A 22,883-nucleotide genomic window follows, 5' to 3' on the forward strand; every position below is an offset into this window, starting at 1 on the left:
ATGCAATGCAGTCTGCTGCCCTCCTCCTGCAGCGCCTTCTCTTGGCAAGGCAAGTCGTCAACCAGCACAATCTCCTGCAGGCAAGGGCATAATTTCATCAAGTTTCTAAAGATTTATGTTTCCTCAAGTTTTATACTTTTGACCTATCTGATGTGTATTTGTGTTTAAAATTCTTTAACATTCTTTCACTTTCTCTTGTTCTTTGCTTAATGTTTAGTATAAATATTTTTTTAGGTGTTTTCTATAAAGGCAAGAAAAAGTGCAGTTACCTCTGCTATCCTAGGAGTATTCCTTTTCACAGTTGAATTTTAGCTAACCCACTTAGCTGCTTTTTCTTCCTTGCTACTTTTACAGCAAGAAGAAAAAAAAAACATGGAATCCACTGAAAGAAAAGTTACTGCTGAATAACTACTATGCATGCATGCTATATATTCTTAACTAGTTTCTTAACTCTTAATTTACTCTTCTGGCTCATCTTCCTTATAGAATTTTCTCAAAAGTCAAGGAGTCAGTTACTATAATGGAGGAAAATGGGAACTGCTCTATTCACGGGTTTGTTCAGAGCAACCCTGGGGGCACAGTCAGGACAAAAAGACAAATGCATCAACAAAAGGATAGTTGAGAAGAAGGTGCAAAAAGTTTTATTTCAAGCAGTTTAGCATTTTAGAATGTGATTTTTGCTATGTTTAGCAAGTGTTTCTTGAATATTCGTAACCATTTGCCTAACTTGTGTCAGCTATATTTATTATTTTTTCCCTCCAGAATATCCTTTAGAATGCAGGAAAATAAGAAGCTAAAAATTCAGATGTCCCGCTTTTTAATTTTGACTGAAGAAGTAACTTTCTGTCTCTATACATTAAAACTTACGTGATACCACTGTTCCTTTTCAGGTCATTCTTTGATCATTCCATGCACAGTGCATTGCCTCTTGGAATATACTTGGCAACAAAATTCTGGATGTACGTGACGTGGTTCTTCTGGTTCTGGAACGATATCCTTTTCCTGTGCTCAGTAACTTTTTTTCATATTAGTAATGTGAGATAATTCCCAGATTAATCCTACATATGAAAGTAAGTATGTAAGCTAGTTAGTTTAAATTTTAACTAGTTTAATCTCCATTAAAAATAAGTTTTCTTTGTTGATAATTCATATTTTTATTGTTTTAGAGATGTGCACACTTACCGCTTTTGCTTCAGTAAAACTCAAAACTCATTTACAGTGGTCTAAAAATCTGCTATACTTTATTAAATGTAAACTATTCCATAAAACATGTATAAGATGTGTTGAGGTTCTGAGTTGACAAATTTTGAGATTTTTTTCAACTGTTAGATACTGTGCTGTTCTAGAAAGCAATAGATAATTTCCCAGCATGCATTAATTCTAGTGGAAATAGACTGATAATTGTTTTCTTCCCAAAGATTTTGTAGATATCACTTTATGCAAACTGTTTATGCAAACTGTTGTGTTTTCAGTCTTTGAAGATGTACATGTTAATCTAGAGGATTAGTGTGCCCATCTTTTTCTTTGACTATCTGCTAGATATGAACATTTCCCAGGGTAGAAATTGATTCAGAGTTCATTTAATAATGTCAGTTGCCCCCATTAAAGAGAGGTTAATTTTTTTTAACTACTTTCTTGGGTATTGTAATTCCAGTAACTTAGAAACCGAATAGAGATTTAATGTGTTTTATTAAATTTTTAATACAGTCCTTCTAGTTGTGAATACTTGAAGCAAAATTAATATTTGTGATAGATGTTGGCTTAGCTTTCTAGAAAAGTGCTTTCCTTTTCAGCCTCAAATGAGTTGTAGTATGAAATAGGGCGGTAGCAGTGCAACCCTTTTATCGTCTTGTCAATATGTTCTCAAATCTTAGCTAAACGAGCCTCGCACTTGTGGGTAGAGAACGCAAAGTAGACCCTGTTTCCATACCACGTTTGACTTCCATGCTGATTGTGCTTGCAAAGGGATTCTGCAAGAGGAGTAGGTACTAACTATGAGTGAAGCTGCTTTACTGTTTTGATGCGAAAACAAGCTTGACTTTCAGCAGATAATAAAATACAGGTTTCTTGGGCAATTGTAACCTACAAGATATACAGGGCAGAGATTCGAAACTGAGATAGTGCAGTAGTTTTCTACGTGTGTTCTCTATGTGTTTCCACGTTTTGGGGGCTGCAAATGCATTGCTGGGTTCCTATGAAACGCATTCTCAAGCTAATGTTGCATTATCTTGAAACAAATTTAAGAATGTGTCCCTTGTATGTGCAACTCTCAATTAAAATCCTATACTAAAATAGCTGCCACAGCCATCATGATGGTAGCTGTTATCGTAATGTAGAAAGCTGTGCCTTAAAAAAGCACACTCTTAGAAAGCAAGCTGGCAAATAGAGATTTTTATCAACCCTTGTATAAACTTGGCAAGTTTCTTTTTATTTTTTATTCCGTTAGTTGTTAATTTCATTTAACATAATTTGAAGTTCATTCTTGTCAGAGAGAAAATTTCATTGTTCACTAGGAGCAATAAGCCTAGGAAATTATATAACCTGATACAAACGTCTGACTTTGGAATAGTCAGTAAAATACTATGCTGTTTCTGTAACTTAAAGCAGATACCTCAGAATCTTTGCAAGTTTTTTTTTTTTTTGTACAAAGAAATAATAGTCTACAACTTTCAGTTGTGGCTAATTGCTCTCATTAGAGCTGACACAATTCTATATGACAAATGCTGACAGAGACTTAGTCCTTGAAGCCATCTTCCTTTAATTGATCGTTTTAAATTGGAAATCTCTGTAATAAGATTCCAAATTCATTTTTCTTCTTCTGGAAAATTGCTCTGTAGCTTTATTGGAAAAGAGAAAAAAAAAGAAGAAATTACATGCCTGCTCTATTTTTATAGCATGAGACATACTACTGTGGTTGGAGTAAGAGTTCTTTTATTTTTACAGCTTTAAATTATTACTTACAGCAGACTAGAGTACTGTACTCTGTAATGTTGAAGTGATATCTGATGGAACTTGTCTTGCCAGTTTTCACAGATCCTACCAATGTTTTGCTCATAAATACAGAGTTTCTAATAGTAAACAACTCTCAGGAACTGCCTTACTGAGACTTTAAATGTAGTTTATAAGTAATGGAAGAGTCTTTTTTTTTACTTTTTTTACTTCTTTTTTTGTGTATGTTGCTTGAATGTTGAAGCATTTATTAAGAATTTGTTTCTCTGTAGATCCTTATAAGGTTTTTGGTCTTCTGACTTTAATCCTAATGAGGCAAAAAAGGACAGCAGAAACAGTGTATCACAAATAACACACATGACCTAAGTTTTACAGCACATTTAGTTGAATATCAGGATGGTCACATGAAAAATAAGGTCTTGTGTAAATTTTAATACTAAATGATGTATCTTTTACACTTCACCCATCTTGAAATTAAGCTGAAACAGTTTATATCAATCTAGTGAATGTACCCTGGCAAATGTTTTCATTCTACTGGATCTTTCTGAGCATAGGACCATAAATACATATATCTTTTTATTCTTTCTGTATGCTTTCTGTCTGTTTCTGTCCACAGCAAAGGAAAGGTGTTGTGTTTCACTCTCTCAATGTTTTCTCATATTCAGTTCTTTGCTGAGTAGGAGCAATTTTATTAAGGAAAGAAGCAGTCTTGCACACTTAATTCTTGCATCTTAATTTAGTTTTATTTTTAAAACAAACAAAAATGTAAGCAGGTGAGGCTAGAATTTCACATTTCATTTCTTCCCTTTAACATTTGCAGGTAGAATATCTCCTTTTATCCTGTAAAAATTGAAGGCACATACTGAGCACATCTCAGTTGTTCATGCAGTCTTTTTTTCTGTAACAGCTGAACAAATACCACCTGGTATGTTGAAGTTCTTTCCCTGCACTGTTTTTCTAAGATGTCTGGATTTGTGGTAACACAAACTATTCGCTTCTTTTTTTTCTTCTGGTTTTACCTCTTGCATTTGGTGCAACTGGGAGTATCCAGTTTTCAAATTGTTAAGCTTAGTATAACATATGACTTCCAGTGCTGAGCTAATGAGATAACATATGCCAGACAATTTACCACTGATTGATACTTCATTAGTTATTTTTATCAGATTTCAAATGCACTTACGTGCGGTGACTGCTTTCAGGCAAAGGAAAGCAAACAGGGGGTGCACATTTTTTCAGTCTCTTAGCACTGTGTGTAAGAGAATTCATTATGATTTTCATGCTTCCACAAAGCTGTTAGAGTGGTGTAGTGTTTTAAAAACTGTGCCAAGCCAATTGGCAAAGTTACATAGATAAAACAGAAACATACGTATGATCAGTGTTTTACAGTTAGCATCAGGAAAAAATAAGAAGAGACCAGCAGTTATTCCAATGGGGAGCCAATGACCAAAGAAACCCAAAGTCCAGAACCAGCTATTCACAATTTCTGTTGTCTTCTCTAAATATTTTTAATAACTAAAAATTGAAAAAATTTAGTCTGTGGAGGGTGGCAGTGAACAAAGTTTTTTGTGCAAGCTAGGGTTTTTTTTCCTTATACTAGCTAGATGATGGAGGTAGAGAGCCTTTGTAGAGCTTTATTTGGAGGGGAAAAAAAGGTTAAAAAAAATCTGATATCTGCCGTAAGCCTACTTATCCTACGCTTACCTGCCCTAAGCCTACCTGCCCTACCCTAAGCCTAGCTACCCGGATCCTACCTGCCCTAACCTAACCCAAGCCTAATGCTACCCAAATCCCACCCTGACCTTACCCTACTCTATGCCAGCTACCCGAGCCCCTACCTCCACCCTCCCCGCTACTCCAGACTGCAGCTGGTGTCGGTTGGCAGGTTCATCGGCCTCTATCAATCTGCAGCAGCTTTTACTAACTCCAGATCTTTCAAAGATAGGGACTGTACTGTTAGATTATGTTAATGTAAGATGCATCTTGATGTATATGTAATGAGCAGATTGGCTTGGTTTCAGGCACAGTTGTGTGACGTGTAGTTGATATAGTGGGAATTTGCATGGATTTGGGCCATTTCAGGTAGGTGGTACAGTTCAGGATGAAAAATAAGTTCATCAACTCACCAAGACGGGGAGAGAAGTTCTTGGTTTTGTTTTTCATTTTAACATGTCAATCTTTTTGGCTCAGTTGTTTTCTTGGAGTAATTATGATTAGGGCTCAAAATAAGATGCGTTTCATGGGCCTTCTTGCTTTGTCTCACACACCGAAAGCTGGAGAGGCCTCCTAAAAGATGGCCAGTCGGTGGCAGTGCCGAAGGTTAACATGTGCCAGCATCATGCTTTTTGCAGCCCCTGGTCTGTGGTAATGTGCTTTTTTCTTGACATGGATGTAAGCAGTGAGGACATCAGAACAAAATGAGGCCTTGTCTCTGAAGAAGTGCTTCCCTACTCCATAACTAATGTGATACTACAAGGGTTTCTTACGTATGGAGAGTTTTGACAGAATCCCAGAATGGTTGAGGTTGGAAGGGGCCTCTAGAGATCATCTAGTCCAACCCCCTGCTCCAGCAGGGACACCTAGAGCACGTGGCACAGGGTGGCATCCAGGCGGGTTTGAAAGATCTCCAGAGAAGGAGACTCCACAACCTCTCTGGGCAGCCTGTTCCAGGGCCCTGTCACCCTCACAGGAAAGAAATTCTTCCTCACATGGAGATGGAACTTCCTGTGTTTCAGCTTGCACCCATTACTCCTTGTGCTGCCACTGGCCACCACAGAGGAGAGTTTGGCCCCATCCTCCCTGCATTCTCCTGTCAGGTATTTGTACATGTTGATCAAATCTCCTCTCAGTCTTCTCCAGACTAAACAGGCCCCGCTCACTTAGTCTTTCCTCATACAACAGATGCTCCAGTCCCTTAATCATCTTTGTGGCTCTTTGCTGGACCCTCTCTAGAAGCTCCACGTCCCTCTTGTACTGGGGAGCCCAGAACTGCACCCGATACTCCAGGTGCGGCCTCACCAGAGCTGAGCAGAGGGGCAGGATCCCCTCCCTCCACCTGCTGGCGACGCTCCTCCTGATGCAGGCCAGGATCCCATTGGCTTTTTTTTTTTTTCCCTCCTAGATAGTTCTAGATATTCGTATCTAAGCAAGTTGTTTAAGCTCTCTATTGCTAGTGGAGAGTTATAACCACTTAGAGGGTTGATCCTTTTCCACACCAGATGCATCAGTTATGTCCTGGGAGAGGTGGTTTTAATGTTCCGCCCCCATTCAGAGTCTGTGCAGGTCGCAGCCCTGCTCCCCATTCTTTCTTAAACCTCATGTGAGACTTGTTTTTGCAAGCGTTGATGAAAAACACTTTCTGACTTGCAGTCTTTCGCCACTTTACCACTGCTTACCCATACCTAGGTCACCTTTCCTGTGTGGCCTCCCAGCACGTCCCATCCTCAGCATCCAGGTACATTCCCAGCCCGGCACTGATCCGCGCCAGCGCCGGGGAAAGGAGAGGCGGAACTCGGCCCGTGCGGCCACCTCCTGCGTTCGCCCTGCACTCTGTGAAGTGCCTCTTTAATGGGGGAAGGCCACGTGCAGAAAACATCCCGCGCGCTGAATTCCTGCTCCCGTGGCGTGGTTCCATCCACGGCTTCATGGCTCCAGTACGACGTGGTCCAAATTTGAGTCAGTGAAACAGCAAGGCCAAAATCTTAAGGTCATAAAATCCTTCTACTGGATAAAACTAAATTGTCTTTTCCCCTATCTTTTTTAACAGTCTAGACATGACGTATAGTAATTAGGAATGGTTCATATAATTTTTTTTCATTTGTACATTTATTGTTTGTAACAGATGTTTTAAAGTTTTCATTGTTGTGGCAGAAACACTCGTGATGATAATAGCGTTATAAAGAAAAAGTAAGCTCTTAAAGCTAAACGAGGAAGCTGAAATCACGTATTCTTGGCACCAGTTAGTTTTATAAGAAAAATGGGAAGAAATTAGGTTACATAAAAGCTAAACTCTGAGCTTTTTTATATGTAACACATCAAATAGAACTGTGTGTGTTTAGGTTATAGTATACCTGATTTTTTTTCCTTATGATAAATTTGCTGGAAGTGGCTTGCTACAGGAAATATTAATTAGCCTGTAGTGATTTAATGCTAGCGGTCTGCTTTATAAGGAACATGATAAAAATTTGAACTTAAGTTGGCATGTTTTTTTATTGGAAATCTACATCCAATCCTTCACCCAACAGAAAAGGGAAGCAAAATTTGGTTGGGATACACTTCACAGTAACTTTGTTCTTAGCATTTCAGAAGTCAAAGGATATATTACTCAAATGTATTAAAATTTCAAGTTAATTTCACATCACAAGAGCAGTGGAAAAGAATTTTAGAAGCTTAGTCTTATTGTGTAGAACTCTTTATTTTATATTTGCTTGTCTGTACCATGTAGATTTGGTTTATGAACATTTTTTTCCGGAGTGCTGCTTCTTAATGCCTTTCTTATAAACTTTTGTTCAAGTTTCTTTCCAAGAAACTTTTTTTCTTCCATATTTCATATATTTTAATTTCAAATTTGATTTTTTTTTTAAGTTTTGGATACAGGCTTCTGTCAGTGCAGCCATGTCAAATATGATGTGTGTCTGCATTTATGCCTGACTGACAACGGGTGGTTACTTTTAGTGTTTGTCAGGTCTTTTGTGGATGCAGTAAACTGAGTAAATATTCCAGGAAAGAGATTTGTCTGAAGTGTTTTGGTTTCCAGTATCATTGCTAGGAAATACTTTAATTCTGTGAACAAATATTAACTTTTGTGAGACTGTGCATATTGGGTGGAAAATCATTCAACATAGGAAATTTATTTTTAAGCTAATGGTTATTTTCCATCTTTATATAGTGTTGGAAGTTTTAAACATTTCCAGGGAATAGAGTCCTATGTTTTTGTAGCTACTAGAAGACATTTTAGTGTGTTAAAAATAACTTCCATTGATGTGAAATGCAAGTATTGCATTATTAAGGGTCAAGGTTTCAGACAGTACCTTTCTTGGAGATAAGTGCCATTTGAGACACGATTGCCGTGTAACTTCTTTGCAGCACAATTCCTTATATGGCTAAAAGCAGCCTTTTTGTCATCTGGTTGGAATTTCAAACCAATGAAGACATAAGCAGTCAAATGAGTTTCTTATAAATAGAACTTTGAGATGTTTATTGTGAAAACAGGAAACACTTTAAGATAAGTTTCATGGAATTTAATTTATTTAAGCAATGAAATAATGATAAAAACTGAATTGTCATTATTCATGCTTTAGTTTGTAAGTGTTTTGAAAGTGTCTCCTGGAGAACAGCATTTTAAAAATAAATAATTTTTTAAGTTTGAGCAATAGAGAATACCGAATACAAAAGAAGTGCTTACAACAGAACTTACTTGGTTAATTCAGAACATTACAGTGACTCAAGAGCATTTGTTAAAAATTAAATTCACTTTGTGTTTATTTCAAAATTATCCATGTTATTTATTCATTCCACAGTGGGGTCTTCAAAAAGCAGCTTTGATTTTAAACTTTAGATTCCTTGACTTCAAACACATCTCAATTTTTTCTTCATACACCTTCCATTCCTCGCTAATAGCGTTGCACTTTTCTACAATTTTGGAAAATCCTGGAAATCGGATCCAGGGATCATCAAAGCCACAGAAGAACAAAAGAAAAAGGTAACAGTGAGTTATTCTAAAGCTGTTTTCTTTCAAGGATGATTTGTCTTCTGCCAGTTGGTCTGAGTAGTTTTCTGTTTAGTACAGGAAGCTTCAATAAATTGTGTAACAGAATGGCTACGTCTTGAAAGGTTTTTTCTTCATTTGTCTTCCAGATTTCTTTTTTTTATTATAAAAGATGTGCCTTACTGGTCCAAGGTTGCATTGAGTAACAAAATAAAATTGCAACTTAAATTTACAAGATAAAAAGTTTAAAAAGCACTAAGATGAAAATGGGAATGCAAAGTTACTGAATTTTGACTTGGTGAAAAAGAATGCCCCACTATGGAATAAATTATCTTTATTTTGATTCTCTAAAAACTTTCAATGTTTTCTGTCATCTCAAGTTTGTTTATTTTCATGCCTGAATGCTTTTGTCTGACTGCCAAATACTATTAGGATAAAATAAGCCAAACCTCTGCAATTATTTTTTTTTTTTTGGTCTTGGTTTACATATTAGAGATAATATGTATGGTCTTACAATATTTATAATATTTTTTTCTGAGACTTGATAACACTATTTTTAGCATTTGGAAATGCATTTTTCTCAACAGTTGAACTGAATATTGAAAACATTAAAATTAAAAAAAGCAGAAATGTTTTTGGTTTTGGTTTTGTTGTTTCATTTTTGAGCAAAATGAGATTTGAGCTTCTAATTCATGCTGATTTGTGTGTCCTGTATGGATTGACATAAGACCATTAGTCATTATGATTGTGTATAGGGATCAATATTAATAGCCTTCAAAAATAGTGTGATTGTTTGGAAGACTTTGGGTTCTTTGATTCATTGATGCTAGCTTTTCATAATAGATGTGCAGATTTACCCTGTGGGTTCATTTTCTATTGGTGTAAATTTGCCCAAATGGATTGCAACCTAAGTACTGTTCCTTCAACTAGACTAAATAATTACATAAATTCAGCACAGCCAAGCATGCTCTGATTCTGATTCAGCAAATTGCACAAATATGCAATTCATTTAATCTACTTGCATAAGCAATTGAATATGGGCAGAAAAGCCCTGATGAACTGGATATGACTTGTAGAATTCAACTTCTTCAGTCACATGCCTATCAGCTTATGAATATTTTGTATTTTTTACACTGCAACTTACTAGTTTATCAAATGATCTATTATCAGGGCATAAACTGCAGTGGGGCATGCGCTTTAACTTGACCCAGCGTTGTGTCGTACTTTCTCCTCTGACTATTTCATAATCTGTCTCCAAGTGTTTTTTGGTTAGGCTGAGTTAGCCTCTAGCTGTTGAACAATTAAGTAATCCAAAAACAATTCTTTTAATTCCAGATGACCAAGTTAAATGTGTTTGGCAGTGTGCTATAAGCAACATTTCAAATATTTATTCTTCTCATATGTCTCATCCCTTTTTGGTCTAGTTATTACAAAATAACCTGAGTTACTCAAATATAAAATCTAAAGGTAAAAAACAAAGGAAATAGATGTAGGTTTTACAAAGCAGAAACAACTGTCTCTAACTTTGAGTACTCCTGAGTTTCTATGCATTATAAATTTTAAGGAAAGTTATATTTAAAGGTGTTTCTGCTCCTGCTCACTTCTCTTTGTCTGAGCTTTGAGTCTCACTGGTGAATAATTGCAGAACTCCAGGGTTCACTACATAAACATTCTTTTGTGCATCTCCTGTTTAGTGTGTAGATATTTCCAATGAAATGAGAGGACCTATTTGTGGAATTCTGCAAAATGCATTAGAATATCAAAAGCCAGACTAGCAGAAACTAGAAAACTGTGAAGATTGTTCCAAAATGGAACATCTATATTGGCAGTTGGTTTGGGTTGCAGCCTCTTACTGCCCCGAGATCAGCAAAGAAAGCATCAAGACCCTGATTTGCTCCTGAAGGATTGATTGCATCTTTTACTGGCTATTTAGAGGAAAGAATTCCAGATTGTAGAATATTTCTGTACACTTTTCTGACCAGTTATTAAGTGAACTATATTATGGGAAGAAAAAAAAAGTGCAATTTCATTCAAGTTCCTTGTGCTATTGGTCTTCATCTCATTAAGAAAACAGTATGTGACACACAAGATATTCCTGGTTTGAAAGTGAACAGTAGAATAGCCTATTTTTTGTTCAGCTCTTGTTGAATGGATTCTTGCTGGATCAAGGTAGGCTCGTTTGGCAAAAGGTGCTTTCAGGAGATTCTCCAACGTCACGTAAAGCCTCTTGTGGCACAGAGTTCAAATGCTGAAGTCTAAAAGCTGCTGTAAATAGGTACTTTTATTTCATGGAATAGTGGGTGGATTCCTTTGCAGCTATGAAATGGACACTGAAGGATTGCACAAAATAAAAAGCTGTCATGAAGGAATAGAGATGCTGTAACAGATACTTGCTTCTGTGTGTTACTTGAGCCAGAAGTGTTACATTATCTCTAAAAGACAGGTGAGGTGGTTTGGCTTGCATTATAACCTTCCCTCAGATCTAAGGGAAGAGATGAATCTAGATTTGAAGGGTTTGCTGGGACACCTCTGCTCTGCTTTTTGGAGAGCCTGTTCTTGCTAGCTTCCTAAAAGGTCTTGTATGGTCCTGTTTAGAAAATCAGTTTCACAATATGTGATAAGTTTAACGTAAGGGTAGTCAAACTGATGAGAGCCACTGTGTGGATATATCAGAATTAACATACGCTTACTTTTGCTGTAATTAAATCTGGGTAGAATAGGAATGAGTATAAGCTAGAATTCATTCAGAAATAAGTGATTGAGATGCAAATACTATATTGGTTGCTAGCACCTCTATATGTTAAATGCTGTTTTTTGTTTGTTTGTTTGCTTATTTCTCTGCAGACTATAGTAGAACTTGCAGAGACAGGAAGCCTGGACCTCAGTATATTCTGCAGTACCTGTTTGGTAATATATTCTTTTTTAATCAATTGCAGCCCTGATTTTTTTTTTTTATGCTTTGCTTTTTATGCAAAGCTCTATAGCTGGTATGCAAAGCTCAGTTACTGGAGAAAGTAGGAGATCTTTGTATGAAAAAGAAAAAAAAAGCACATTTAAAAAAGTGAAAATCATCATTTAAATAAGTTTGTATTCTACATATATTTTTGTTTTGCGTTATATTTCGATAAAGCTTGATGCTAATTTTAGTGAAGTCTTAATCATTATGCTTGAAAGATTAACAACAGAAAAATCAATGTATGTTTAATTTAACTTTTTCTTTTTCCTGCAGTGAAATTGTCAGTTTTATTTTAAAGTTCTGAACAAACTTTAATATCCATTACAGATACGGAAGCCAGTTAGGTCTAAACACTGTGGTGTGTGCAATCGATGTATAGCAAAGTTTGATCATCACTGCCCGTGGGTGGGGAACTGTGTAGGTGAGTAATTTACTGAAATAAAATTTTCTCATAATAATGAAAGAAAGGAAAAAGCTTGTGAAATTGTTTCTACATGTCGTACAGGATTTTGTCAATCCTTTTTTATGATAACAGTGATTTGATTTCTGCAAAAGTGTTTTTGGTAGTAGGAAAAGCTTATTTAATTTTCAGTTTTATTTTTCTTGTGTATATAGTTCTCTGCATGATTCTTCTTTTTGAGGAGACACATCCTCAAAACTTTTCACTTTCTAGTTCAATCTATCTATATGTTTTATTAATATAAACTCTAGCAACTAAAAAACTTGTAGCTTAACTGCATTTTTGTGCCAAAAGGGCATGTACTTGTTCCACAACTATTTATCCTTTGTATCTTTAAAAAATGAATTGAAAAAAATGAAAAATATAATAATTATAGTTACTAGATGCAGAATGAGTTGTTTCTCTCCTTTTGACCCCCATCTAGTCATTTATCCTCCCCCAGGATGATGAGATGAGCTGATGCTTAACAAGAATAAAGTCTAGAAATGCTTTTAAATACGTTTTGAGAAACTTGATTAAAAAACATTGTTGTGCAAGGGGCAGTGAGCACTTTTCAGTTAGGAAATGGAAGAGCTTCCTTCAGCCTTTTTCTGGATAAAAGAAGAGGTAGCTTTAATCTTGGGGAGTAAGTAGTACATCAGTTCATCAGCTTCTGACTGCAAATAAATGTTGTTGTCCCTCCAGATCTATGTAATAATAGATTGTTGCAGCAGTCTGAAATGACTTTTTGATCAGGAGTGAAATAGTCAGTCATAGGCTTTAAATTGTAGCATGGTGTCCCACCAAGATGGAATCTTCTCCCTCCCCTCTGTTTCATGTTTCTAATGATGCTACTACCTTTTGAGTTATATGATAGATGTTTCACCATTAAGACCAAAGAAGCCTTTAAAAAATAGAGAGGTTTAGTGACAGTTTGATCTTTGTTTAATAAAACTGGTGAGGAAGATCCAGCACTTCAGACACTGATTTGAAAATTGTAAAGAAATGGGGGAGGAAGAACCTATCCTGTTGCTTAGTGAGAAAATATGCGAGTAATAGGATTATGCTAGTTGGAGGAAATGCTTAAAAAGAAGGTGGTGCTGAAAAAACAAGTCCTCTTACAAGTGGACTTGTACAGATTGGGATAACTAACTGGAAGTAAAAGTAAACACCAGGACACTTACAAGTATGCTGGAAAAAAAGCATTAGAAATCATATTATGGGAACAGTCCTGAACTGTAGGGAGTGATGGTCTGGATGACCTTATATGGGTTTTCTGTCTGGTTTGTACATGGTGACTCTGAGCATAGTATTACAAAACAAAATCCATTCTTAAAACAGCATTCATGGTATGTTTGCCAAAAAAGGGAAGCATAAGTTACAACTTTCTAGAAAGGCAGAATTGGGAATGTTTTATGTGATCTTTCTTGGAAGTGTTAGAAGGACAGGAAGAGTTTTACTAAGGGTAGGATTGGGAGATATTCTAATACTGTGTACAGAAACCCTAAAATAGTTGAAAATAGATGAAATTTTTAACATGGAGATTTTTTGATCCCTGAAAACAGTGACAAGAAGTGAAAACTATTTTAAGAATAATTGTTTGGTGTTTGGGGCAAACTATATTCGTCAGAATTGCAACATTTTCACTAAAATTACCATAAGCAAATCTTTAATGGTAATTAAACTTGTCTTTTAATAGAGAGTTAAAATGACAGGTATATTGCGGTTGGTTGTTTAAATAAAAGCTGTGGATTTCTACCAAATGGCAAACTTGCAACAGAGGTTTAGTTTTCAAATAATAGTGTGAAAGGAGATACCCCTGAATTTTATAATCTTACATATCACAAGGGTTATGCTGAATTCATATCAAATTATTGAAAAAGCAGTGGCTAAAAATTTAGGCCTCATATATAAGTAATTATTTTACAGTTTAGAACAATTATATTTTCCCACTCTATAAAAATTCTTCTCCCAGAGGCTATGAGCAGAAAAAAAATGAAGAAATGACTAAGACATCCAAATTATGCAATATAATTCCATTAATTTAAAATTAATTATTAATTATATGTCACCATTTATGTATAAGTAACATAAACACCAGCATATGAGAGAGATCAGTCATTATTTCTTACAATATTGTTTTCAGTAGGGGGGTTTCACTGACTGTGTTCCTGCCACTTCAGGGTGACTCCCTAGCGGATAAAGTTGTGTTTTGCCCAGTCTTTTATAAGATGCAAAAGAAAGGCAGTTTCACTGCTTTTACTTTCTAAAGGTTTTTTACCTGTGCCCAAGGCTGTACCTGTCTCATAGTTTAAACACTCCGTGCTATATATGTTGTTCATCCACCCGTCTTTATAAAATACAATGTAATTTCATGTTAAGGAGAATATTTGGGTTGGTATGACTGGAGATGCTACTGGAAGGAGAATTTCATCAAGTGTTTATCAATTGGATCTCTAGGTCAATGTTCAACTTTATTTAAAAAAAAAAAATCATAAATCAGCAGTTCAGAAATTTAGGATGCCCTTTGAGGGCCTTCCCAACAATTTCTAACATGTTTTTAGCTGACTGAGGGCAATGTTACACCGAATTTTACATCTGAAGGAACTGGTTTGATTTTTCAAGGAAATGTCTTGTGCTTAGTCTACCTTGTGCTGTATGTTTATTTTTCCTCATCTCTTATTTATATATTCTTTCAATTTGCTTGCTAAAAGCACTTGATTGTTTTTGGCCCCAGAGGATGCCCTTGTTTTAGCAGGCAAAACACTTGACGTAATGAACAAATAAATGCCGTGCTGGTAGCTGCTGACAGTCAAAGCCTTTGGAGCCTGTTACCCTCTCCGGGTTCAGTTTACAGCCTAGAGCTGTTGGGATGTTATGATAGTGGACATATTTTATAAACAGAAGGGGAGCTGAGCACTTCAGAGTTATGAGGTACTCACAAAGGCATCTTTCAGCTGTACTAATGTCTAAAAAAGATTCATTTTTAATAACAGCTCTTATTTGTCTAACTTATATTTGAATTCAGTTATAAACAGAATATTTTCTTTTTCATTACTTTAAGCAGATATTGAGGCCTCTTCAGTGAAATGCATTTGCTTCCAAGTTCTGTTAGAGATTTGACTTGTATTTAGCTGCATCAAGAAGGTCTAAGCGTAAATTATGTTTTAATTTAGGTTGCCACAAAAGGGTGGGTATATTTTCATATTTCAATTTCTTTTAGGTAAACAAACTCTGCAGTCTGGCAATTTTTTTTGTGAGATTTATAAAAAAGAAAGCATTGCAGTAATTCTTGGCTGCTGTCTGCAACAGCTGTCACCAACATTGCCTCCTACCTTGTCAGTAATTGTATTAGTTTACGACAGAGGTCACTAATGAAATGCATTCCTGTGAATTTTGACTGTAATGTGACAGGAATTCAAGAAGCTTTGTTGTACTCAGCCATAAAAAATCACAAGTCAAACAGATAAATTGCACATTAATAGAGGTTATGGAGGTCCAATAAGCTGGAGAATAATAAGCAGCACCTGTAAGCAGAGAACTATATGTCCTTGTGTAGGGTTGTCTCCTTCCTGCCTTCCTGAAGGTGTAGTAGCTTGATCCCTTTTTTTTTTTTTTTTTTCCCTCGGCTTTAGGAGCAGGGAACCATCGCTATTTTATGGGGTACCTGTTCTTCCTGCTATTTATGATCTGCTGGATGATTTATGGATGCATCTCTTGTGAGTAAATGTTTTCTTTATTGCTTATAAAGACTTTGTCTCCTGGTGTGTTTATCTTTTTTTCCCTTCAGATTTTTACTTTATCAGAGTTCTGATACTTTTTGTTTTGGAAGTGAGCTATAAAATTGTTGCCTGTGTCAGTATTTTAAGACAGAAAAGACTGCTTTTCTTGTCCTTGATTTTGTCTTCCTCACAGTCATGTGTGTGAATGTTATATATAAGATGAGATGAGAAAAAAGCCCAGAGGTAAGGAAAGGAAGAGGGAGCGAGTAAAACTGTTTTAACGTGTTGTCATTTCCTTATTTCAAGTAATGGAAGTCGCTCAAATATTAGCATTATGTTGGTATATAGTAAATATGTGGTCTGCAGTGTTCTGTGTCATTTCTGACACTTTGTGTTTTCTCTAGATTGGGGATTCCACTGTGAGACAACTTACGCAAAGGATGGATCTTGGACCTATATTACACAGATTGCTACCTGTTCTCCTTGGATGTTTTGGATGTTTCTGAACAGTGTTTTTCACTTCATGTGGGTGGCTGTCTTACTCATGTGTCAGATGTATCAGGTATGGAAGAGCACTTCGTCTGTAATGTTGGATGTTGGGAGTGACCTAAGAATGCTGCTCCTATACATCACATGCTTCTACCATCTTAATTTAAGTGTTCATTGTGCAAGACTGAGTGTTTGGTCTCTGAGCCGTAGCTAGAGGAGGTGGGCATCTGTTGTCTTTGGGTAGAAAACAATCATTCATTTTCCACTGTTTTCTTTGTTTTCTTTTTAAACAAGAAGTTAAAATACCTTTCTCACGCTTTCCATTTTCAGAATGACACACACACAAAAAAAGACAAAATAGTCTGGAGAAGGCAATAAAGTTTAGTAGGATGCCTCAAGATTAAAATCAAGGGGTAGAAGTAGGAGTAATGCAGTAGGTCATTAGCAGAAAGAGGATGGTAACTTCAATGGGATGCAATATTTCCTTAAACTGTTTGAATGCGATTTGTCAGGACCACATGGCTATACTCTAATCTGACCAAAACCAAGTCCTTCATTACATATTTTAAGACTAAAGGCAAGTCATATTGAAAGACTTTAGTGAAGAATGAGACTTAACAACTCATTTAATCTTTCATGGAAATAACAATCCTCTAAGGTGCAGGTACAACTATGTAGACAACTTGAATTTTGTCCTCCCTTTTATTTAATGCTTATGATTTGCAGCATACACCAATTTCAAAATCTTGTTTGCGTGAGCTAGGAACATTCAGTGTTCTAGGTCTTTCCTGCCCAAGACAAATGAGCTAAGGTGACTGCATGTATTTCAAACTGCTTTCAAATCGGCCTAAACCACCCGACTTCTGAGACAGGATAAACACCTAACTTTCCAGAGAGCTTTCCAACATATTTACATAATGATTCATTAAGTTTTGTGTAATTCCTGTGAATATTCTAATCGTTCCCTACTGAATATTGGAATCATTCCGTGGCTCCCATGAATACGATTGTGATGACTCTTTGAACTATATGCCCCTTGAAAAAGTATTTCTATCATGGCATTTTGTATCATGAATGTAGTTAAGCAGAATAAATCTACCATTTGACTCTTTTTGCTAAACACTTCTCTTTTTCCCTGCATGAAAACTAATTTAGTTCTCCTGCTTACCAAACTGGCCAGGGTTACTGCCAAAGCCCTAACTACCACCTCAGAAAAATAATTTAAAACATGGCCTACTTTCCTCAAAAGTTGGTGTTAAGAGCTCGTCTGTACACAGACTTGAAACTCTGCTAGGCTTAATGGGCCCACGTACTCTGGGCCAGGTGACTTGTGTCTAAACCTTTTTTTCTGGTCTTCTTTTTATCTTGTAGATATAAGAGTTAAAGCTATGTTATTGCAACAAAGTCATAAACTCAAAAGAAGTTACGACTGATACTATAAGCACAATTCCAGGAGAATATAGGAATTTGAATGCTGTATAAGATAACTCTTGACAGTAGCTATGAGATGATTATATATAAATACAGGCATTTCTTATGGACTATCAGGTTGGGATTTATCCAGTGACTGTGATTTATTTCTGATCGCTTTCAAAATGAAACTTCTGTGCAGTCTGGTACAGCTGTTTGTTCTTGGAAGTTGCAAATAGAGCTGATGAAGCTCCATGTGTGGAGCTGTGTTGCTGCTGTTATAGCTCGGGGTGTTTTAAGTAGGAAGTCTGTAAAAACCCTCCCTTTCCTCAAACCCAAGTCCCTTCCTCCTGCTCCCCCTTCCCCCCCTGCAAAAAAAAAAAACTTGTACTTCAAAAGAAAAGATAAAGGATAGGGAAATCAGTCCTTTTTCAGACAGTCTCTTTGGGGTTTGTTTGCATGTTTTAGGTATGCTAAATGACTTGCTTTTCTCCTGTCTTCAGATATCTTGTTTAGGCATCACTACCAATGAAAGGATGAACGCAAGACGATACAAGCACTTTAAAGTTACAACCACATCTATTGAAAGTCCATTCAAGTAAGTTCTCAAATGTAAACCTATATTTCTCATTTGTGTAGCCATGTAAATGAATTGCACAGTTGGTTTAAATGGAACTTATCTAAATATTGTAAAGTATTTTCAGGATTTGGACTGCTAAAATACTCTTTTTTTTTTTAACACATTCTGCTAAGTTATAGGAAGGGAAAAACATTTTGTAGTGAACCTAGAGGTGCATAAGCCCAGAAAACAGTGCTTTCCAGTAGGTGGTACTGGTTTTGTCGCCAAGTGAGTGTCGCATTTACAAACCATTTTCAGTGAAATGACTAATATTCTAAAAACTGCAAGTAATGCCAGAAGTTTAAAATAGGCAACCTAGCATTGCCTGTGAGATGAAGCACTGACATTGAGAACTCATGTTATCCTATTTGCTTCAGCCTATCTGGTGTGTATCATGACACAGACTTCTCTTCAGCAAGCAGCTGATCTGTTGAAGTGATGTGTAATTGTGTGCACAACGAGATTGTAATACTGATTTTTTTTTATAGAAGCATCTTAAATATGCTTATAAATATGCTTAAATAAATATCTGAAATACACTTATAATATAAAATGTATATATAAGCTATGACATTGCTTACTAACTTCTGGTTTTGCTTTGTTTCCAGCCATGGATGTATAAGGAATATTATAGACTTCTTTGAATTCAGATGCTGTGGTCTTTTTCGTCCTGTTATCGTGGACTGGACAAGGCAGTACACAATAGAGTATGACCAAACTTCGGGATCAGGCTACCAGCTAGTGTAGCACCACGTTCATCCTTCGAGCATATCCTATCTGAGTGGTGCCTGGAAAATTTTCTCTCTCTCTCGAATCCACATCCCTTGAAGAGTAGCATGCTATGTGTAGGGCTGATGATGAATCTTAAGGTACCTTCTCTTCATCAGAATTTTATTAACAAAAATGGACAGAATAAACTGCCAAACCTGATAAGGAAGAGGAGGAAGATCAAAAGGGATTTTAACAGTTCTTAACATGAGAATAATTCACAACAGCGTATTCACAGTATTTGTTGTTGTTTTTTTTTTCTTTCACAATGGAGCATGAGATTACTGAGGTATCGACATAAGTAGTAGTTATGTTGTGCTGAGCAGAAATTTAATTTCCCAGTATAGATAATTCCACTGGAACAAGAATCGAGCATTTAAAAAATACCAAATTTCGTGATGCAGAGCTCACTAAGATTGCTACGTTGTAGTTCCCGTAATGTGACTTTTTAATACAGGTTTTCTATAGTATTATGTACATCAAAAAATGTGCATTCCAATACTGTGATAAAAATCATGTGGTGGGAATCCCTTGTAATGTGTTAAATTATCAGTAGGCACGTCAGATAACGTTAGCAAAAAAAAAAAAAAAAAGGCATTGCCTACATTTTTGGTGATTGTTTTTGCCACCAGATCCTGGTATAATTAAATACTTGTAATAACTCTGTCCTGAGATTATATAGTCTGAAAATAAACAATTGTACAAATAAGGAAAGCTTTTCTGTCAGAGTTAAAGCCCTGCTTAAGTGCATGATACACCTTTAAAACTAGACTGCAGTATATAATAGAGAAAAAAAAGGAAAGAATTTTCTTTGAAGTGTTTGTATAAACAGCTTACGAAATAGTGATGTTTCAATATTAGGTTTCATTCCTATGCAGTACTGTGTAGCGTAATCAAAAACACGTTCAAAGAGTAGTGTCATAGGGAGAACCGAGAATGTGACCACAACTCTCTATTATAAAAAGACAAGATAGAATGCTTTTAAATTCCATGTGACTACAAAAGAAGAACCTAAAACTGTCTAAAATACTTTGTTTGCATGTAAATTAATGGAAAACAAACTTAAAAAAAAATATGATCCTGACAATAGCACATACAAATAGAAAATCTAATGCAACATTCTGAGGAAGATGGTGCATTGGCAAGTGGAAATCATCCTTAATGTTGTTGGGTTTTTTCTTTAAAAAAGAGTTCTCATGCTACAGATATGTTTGGAAGGTAAGGAATGATCTGAAATTGCATTCCAAAGGGGCTTTTTTGAATGTGATGCACTGATTTTTGTTATGGTGTTTTCATATACTCATAGTGAATTATTCACTGCTTCCTTAACTATTGTTTACAGAGAGACTGAGAATCAGGTTAGTTCTTTTCTAAGTGCTGTAGCAACCTAGTGGTTCGAGAAACCTGTGAGGGGAGTTTGGGGAGGGGACCTGAAAGCAGATGACTGAGACCAGTGTAAAGAATGTGTATCTGTATATAAGTAATTTATCAAATAGTTTTCTCTTTGTGAGTGTGTGTTTAGTAAATTTAAAGCTGCTCATTTCATTTTATTCAACCAAAAAGTGTAGGAAGATATCTAATGAGCTTTTAGTGATGTTCAATATTGCTGTTAATAGGCATTATACCCTGCAAATTCACTGCATGTTTGATGCTTGGCAAAATTAGCGTTTTCTGTAATACGCAGATTACAGGTAATAAAACAATCTAGTGGTATTCCCGCCCCTTGCCTTAGTAAGAGGAGCAGTGAATCTGTAAATAGTTGATGTTCAGTATTTGCAAGTAAACATTTTTTTTCAGTAGTTGTTTCTTTATCTCAAGACACGTGCTTAGTTTGCAAGTACCAGATATCAGGATTTACAGAAGTGCAACAGTAGAGTACTTGAATGGTTAATACTGGAAAAATCAACATCACCTTGGGCACAGTTTTAATGGGAGAGGTTTGAGTGTAGGGGTGGCAAGAAGCTTTTGCTATTTTTGTCAGACAAAATTTGTAATCCCAATAATGACACGTTCTACTTCAGTGAAAAGAGTTGACACCAGTTATTCGTATTTTTTATAATCTGAAAGAGCATGAAGACTTTACAATGTTGTTTATTTTAATTAGCAGAAATGTTCTGCGTTTTCTTCATCTTCTTTTCACATTTCTGTTGGGGGTCATTGACGTAAGGAACTTCAGTCCACTTCATTAAGTATAATGTAGCACCACGAGAGTGTTTGGGTTGTAGTATGAGTTTTGGGCTTAATTGCCCAGTCACATTTGCTGCCATGAATTGTGTTGTGCAGTCCATGTTAAAAAATGTTTGCAGAGAAGAAGTGATCCTTGGTAATAAGTGACAAAATCTGCACGGTTTGGGTGATAATAACTCTCTGGCGACAGTTTTGCAATGACCTGCAGAATTTGAGCGATGGTGAAAGTAATGGTTGTTAATCTCAACTTGTGTATATGGATTTGGGGTGTATAAGCAGTTTCCAGTGCAAAATGTAACTTGCCTTGAGTCATATTGAATCTTTTGATCTGAAATCATCAAAACAAGGGGGGGAAAGCCAACTATGCAGCATTTTTCTGTCAAGTTATCAAACATAAAATTCACTTACTGTACCAAAACTGCATTGCTTTTCAAACTTAAGCTGATCCAGACCAGAGCACATCAGAGCAACTTAAGCTGAAATTGGTAGAATAAATGGAAATTTTGTCTTGGCCCTAAACATGTGCTGTTTCTTTGCAGGATTCTGTATTCTTTAATGTCCACTTTTTTTTTTAATTAATATGCATAAAACAACATCACTACATTTTAAGCTATGGATTTTTTTGTATATTCTTTATTTATAACTGTGCCAAGTATTATTTTAATACCGTCGAGATCTTGATGTATTACATTGTGAACAAAAAATATCTGTAAAATGTTTAATAAATTAGCTCTCCTTACATAAATTAAATCCGTTAAATTTTGTAAGTTATTAATCAAATAAATATTGACTCGTAGGTGCAGTGTTTTTCTTGGCTTGGGACGCGATTCCGCGCGGAGGCTCCGTGCGGCCTCGGCAGCCGCCTCACGAGAACATGGCCGCCCCTGGCAGCGACCGGGTGCCTCAGGGAGGGCCTGTCCCCGTTCTGCGCTGACTTGGGGTCCTCTAAAACTTCTTCGTTGGGTTTCAGCAAGTTACGCCTTTGTAGCATGGTTTATAAGTTACTATTGACTAGTTAGATAAACCTTTCCTTTGGCTGCAGTATGCTGGCAACATACCTGGTTTTTTAGAGGGGAATGGCTGTTAGGGTACTTTTCAGGTGGCCAGATTTAGATGAATAGTAGATGAGTAGATACCTGAGATACTGTAAAGGTTAAACAAGGTAGCCCTGTGGGGCCAGAGGACATGGGGACCATGGCATGCACTTTCGGGGGAGGCACTTGGAGAAAAAGCAGTAATACCTTGGCTCTTCTGCTCTGTGCTAAAGGGCAAGTTGTAGTGGAAACGGGTAACCAGCCCAGCCCAAGCTTGCTGGCATACCTAGGGGCAGCAGTATTTATTAGTATTTAAGGCCAGGGCTTCAAAGCACACCTGATTAATAGGAGAGGAAAACCAGGTTTGCTTTGTGCGGGGCCTGGGTTTCTACTGCTTGAGGCCTGCCCCTTCGCCGGGGAGGCTGTGGGCTGGCTGCGGCCTGCAGCCCGCGGGGGCCGGAGAGCCGCCTCTCCTCCACCAGGGCCGCCCGTGCTGGCGGTCGGCGTGTGAGGGGCTCCCCGCAGCGCACGTGATGCGGGGCCCACGCACACTTGAAAGCTGGTTGTGTGGTTTGTTGTGTTTGGGGGGATGCCTGCCCGCTGCAC

The 22,883-nt window shown here is 36.7% G+C and overlaps 1 protein-coding gene across 1 annotated transcript in view; it reads left to right on the forward strand.

The window, feature by feature from the left end:
• The window catches only part of ZDHHC17 (zDHHC palmitoyltransferase 17), a 68,105-nt gene extending 48,943 nt beyond the window's left edge, over positions 1-19,162 (forward strand). The window contains exons 10-17 of the mRNA XM_088522988.1: positions 891-991; positions 8,523-8,647; positions 11,498-11,560; positions 11,937-12,030; positions 15,684-15,767; positions 16,175-16,332; positions 18,173-18,267; positions 18,897-19,162. Of these exons, the coding sequence (XP_088379114.1) occupies positions 891-991; positions 8,523-8,647; positions 11,498-11,560; positions 11,937-12,030; positions 15,684-15,767; positions 16,175-16,332; positions 18,173-18,267; positions 18,897-19,035 (859 nt within the window). The 3' untranslated portion in view covers positions 19,036-19,162. The remainder of the gene's footprint in view (positions 1-890; positions 992-8,522; positions 8,648-11,497; positions 11,561-11,936; positions 12,031-15,683; positions 15,768-16,174; positions 16,333-18,172; positions 18,268-18,896) is intronic.
• The last annotated feature ends 3,721 nt before the right edge of the window (positions 19,163-22,883 follow it).

The sequence above is a fragment of the Tinamus guttatus genome, unplaced genomic scaffold, assembly GCF_059628265.1.
Source record: "Tinamus guttatus ecotype Peru unplaced genomic scaffold, ASM5962826v1 Tinamus_guttatus_pri_ptg000171l, whole genome shotgun sequence".
Lineage (NCBI taxonomy): Eukaryota > Metazoa > Chordata > Aves > Tinamiformes > Tinamidae > Tinamus > Tinamus guttatus.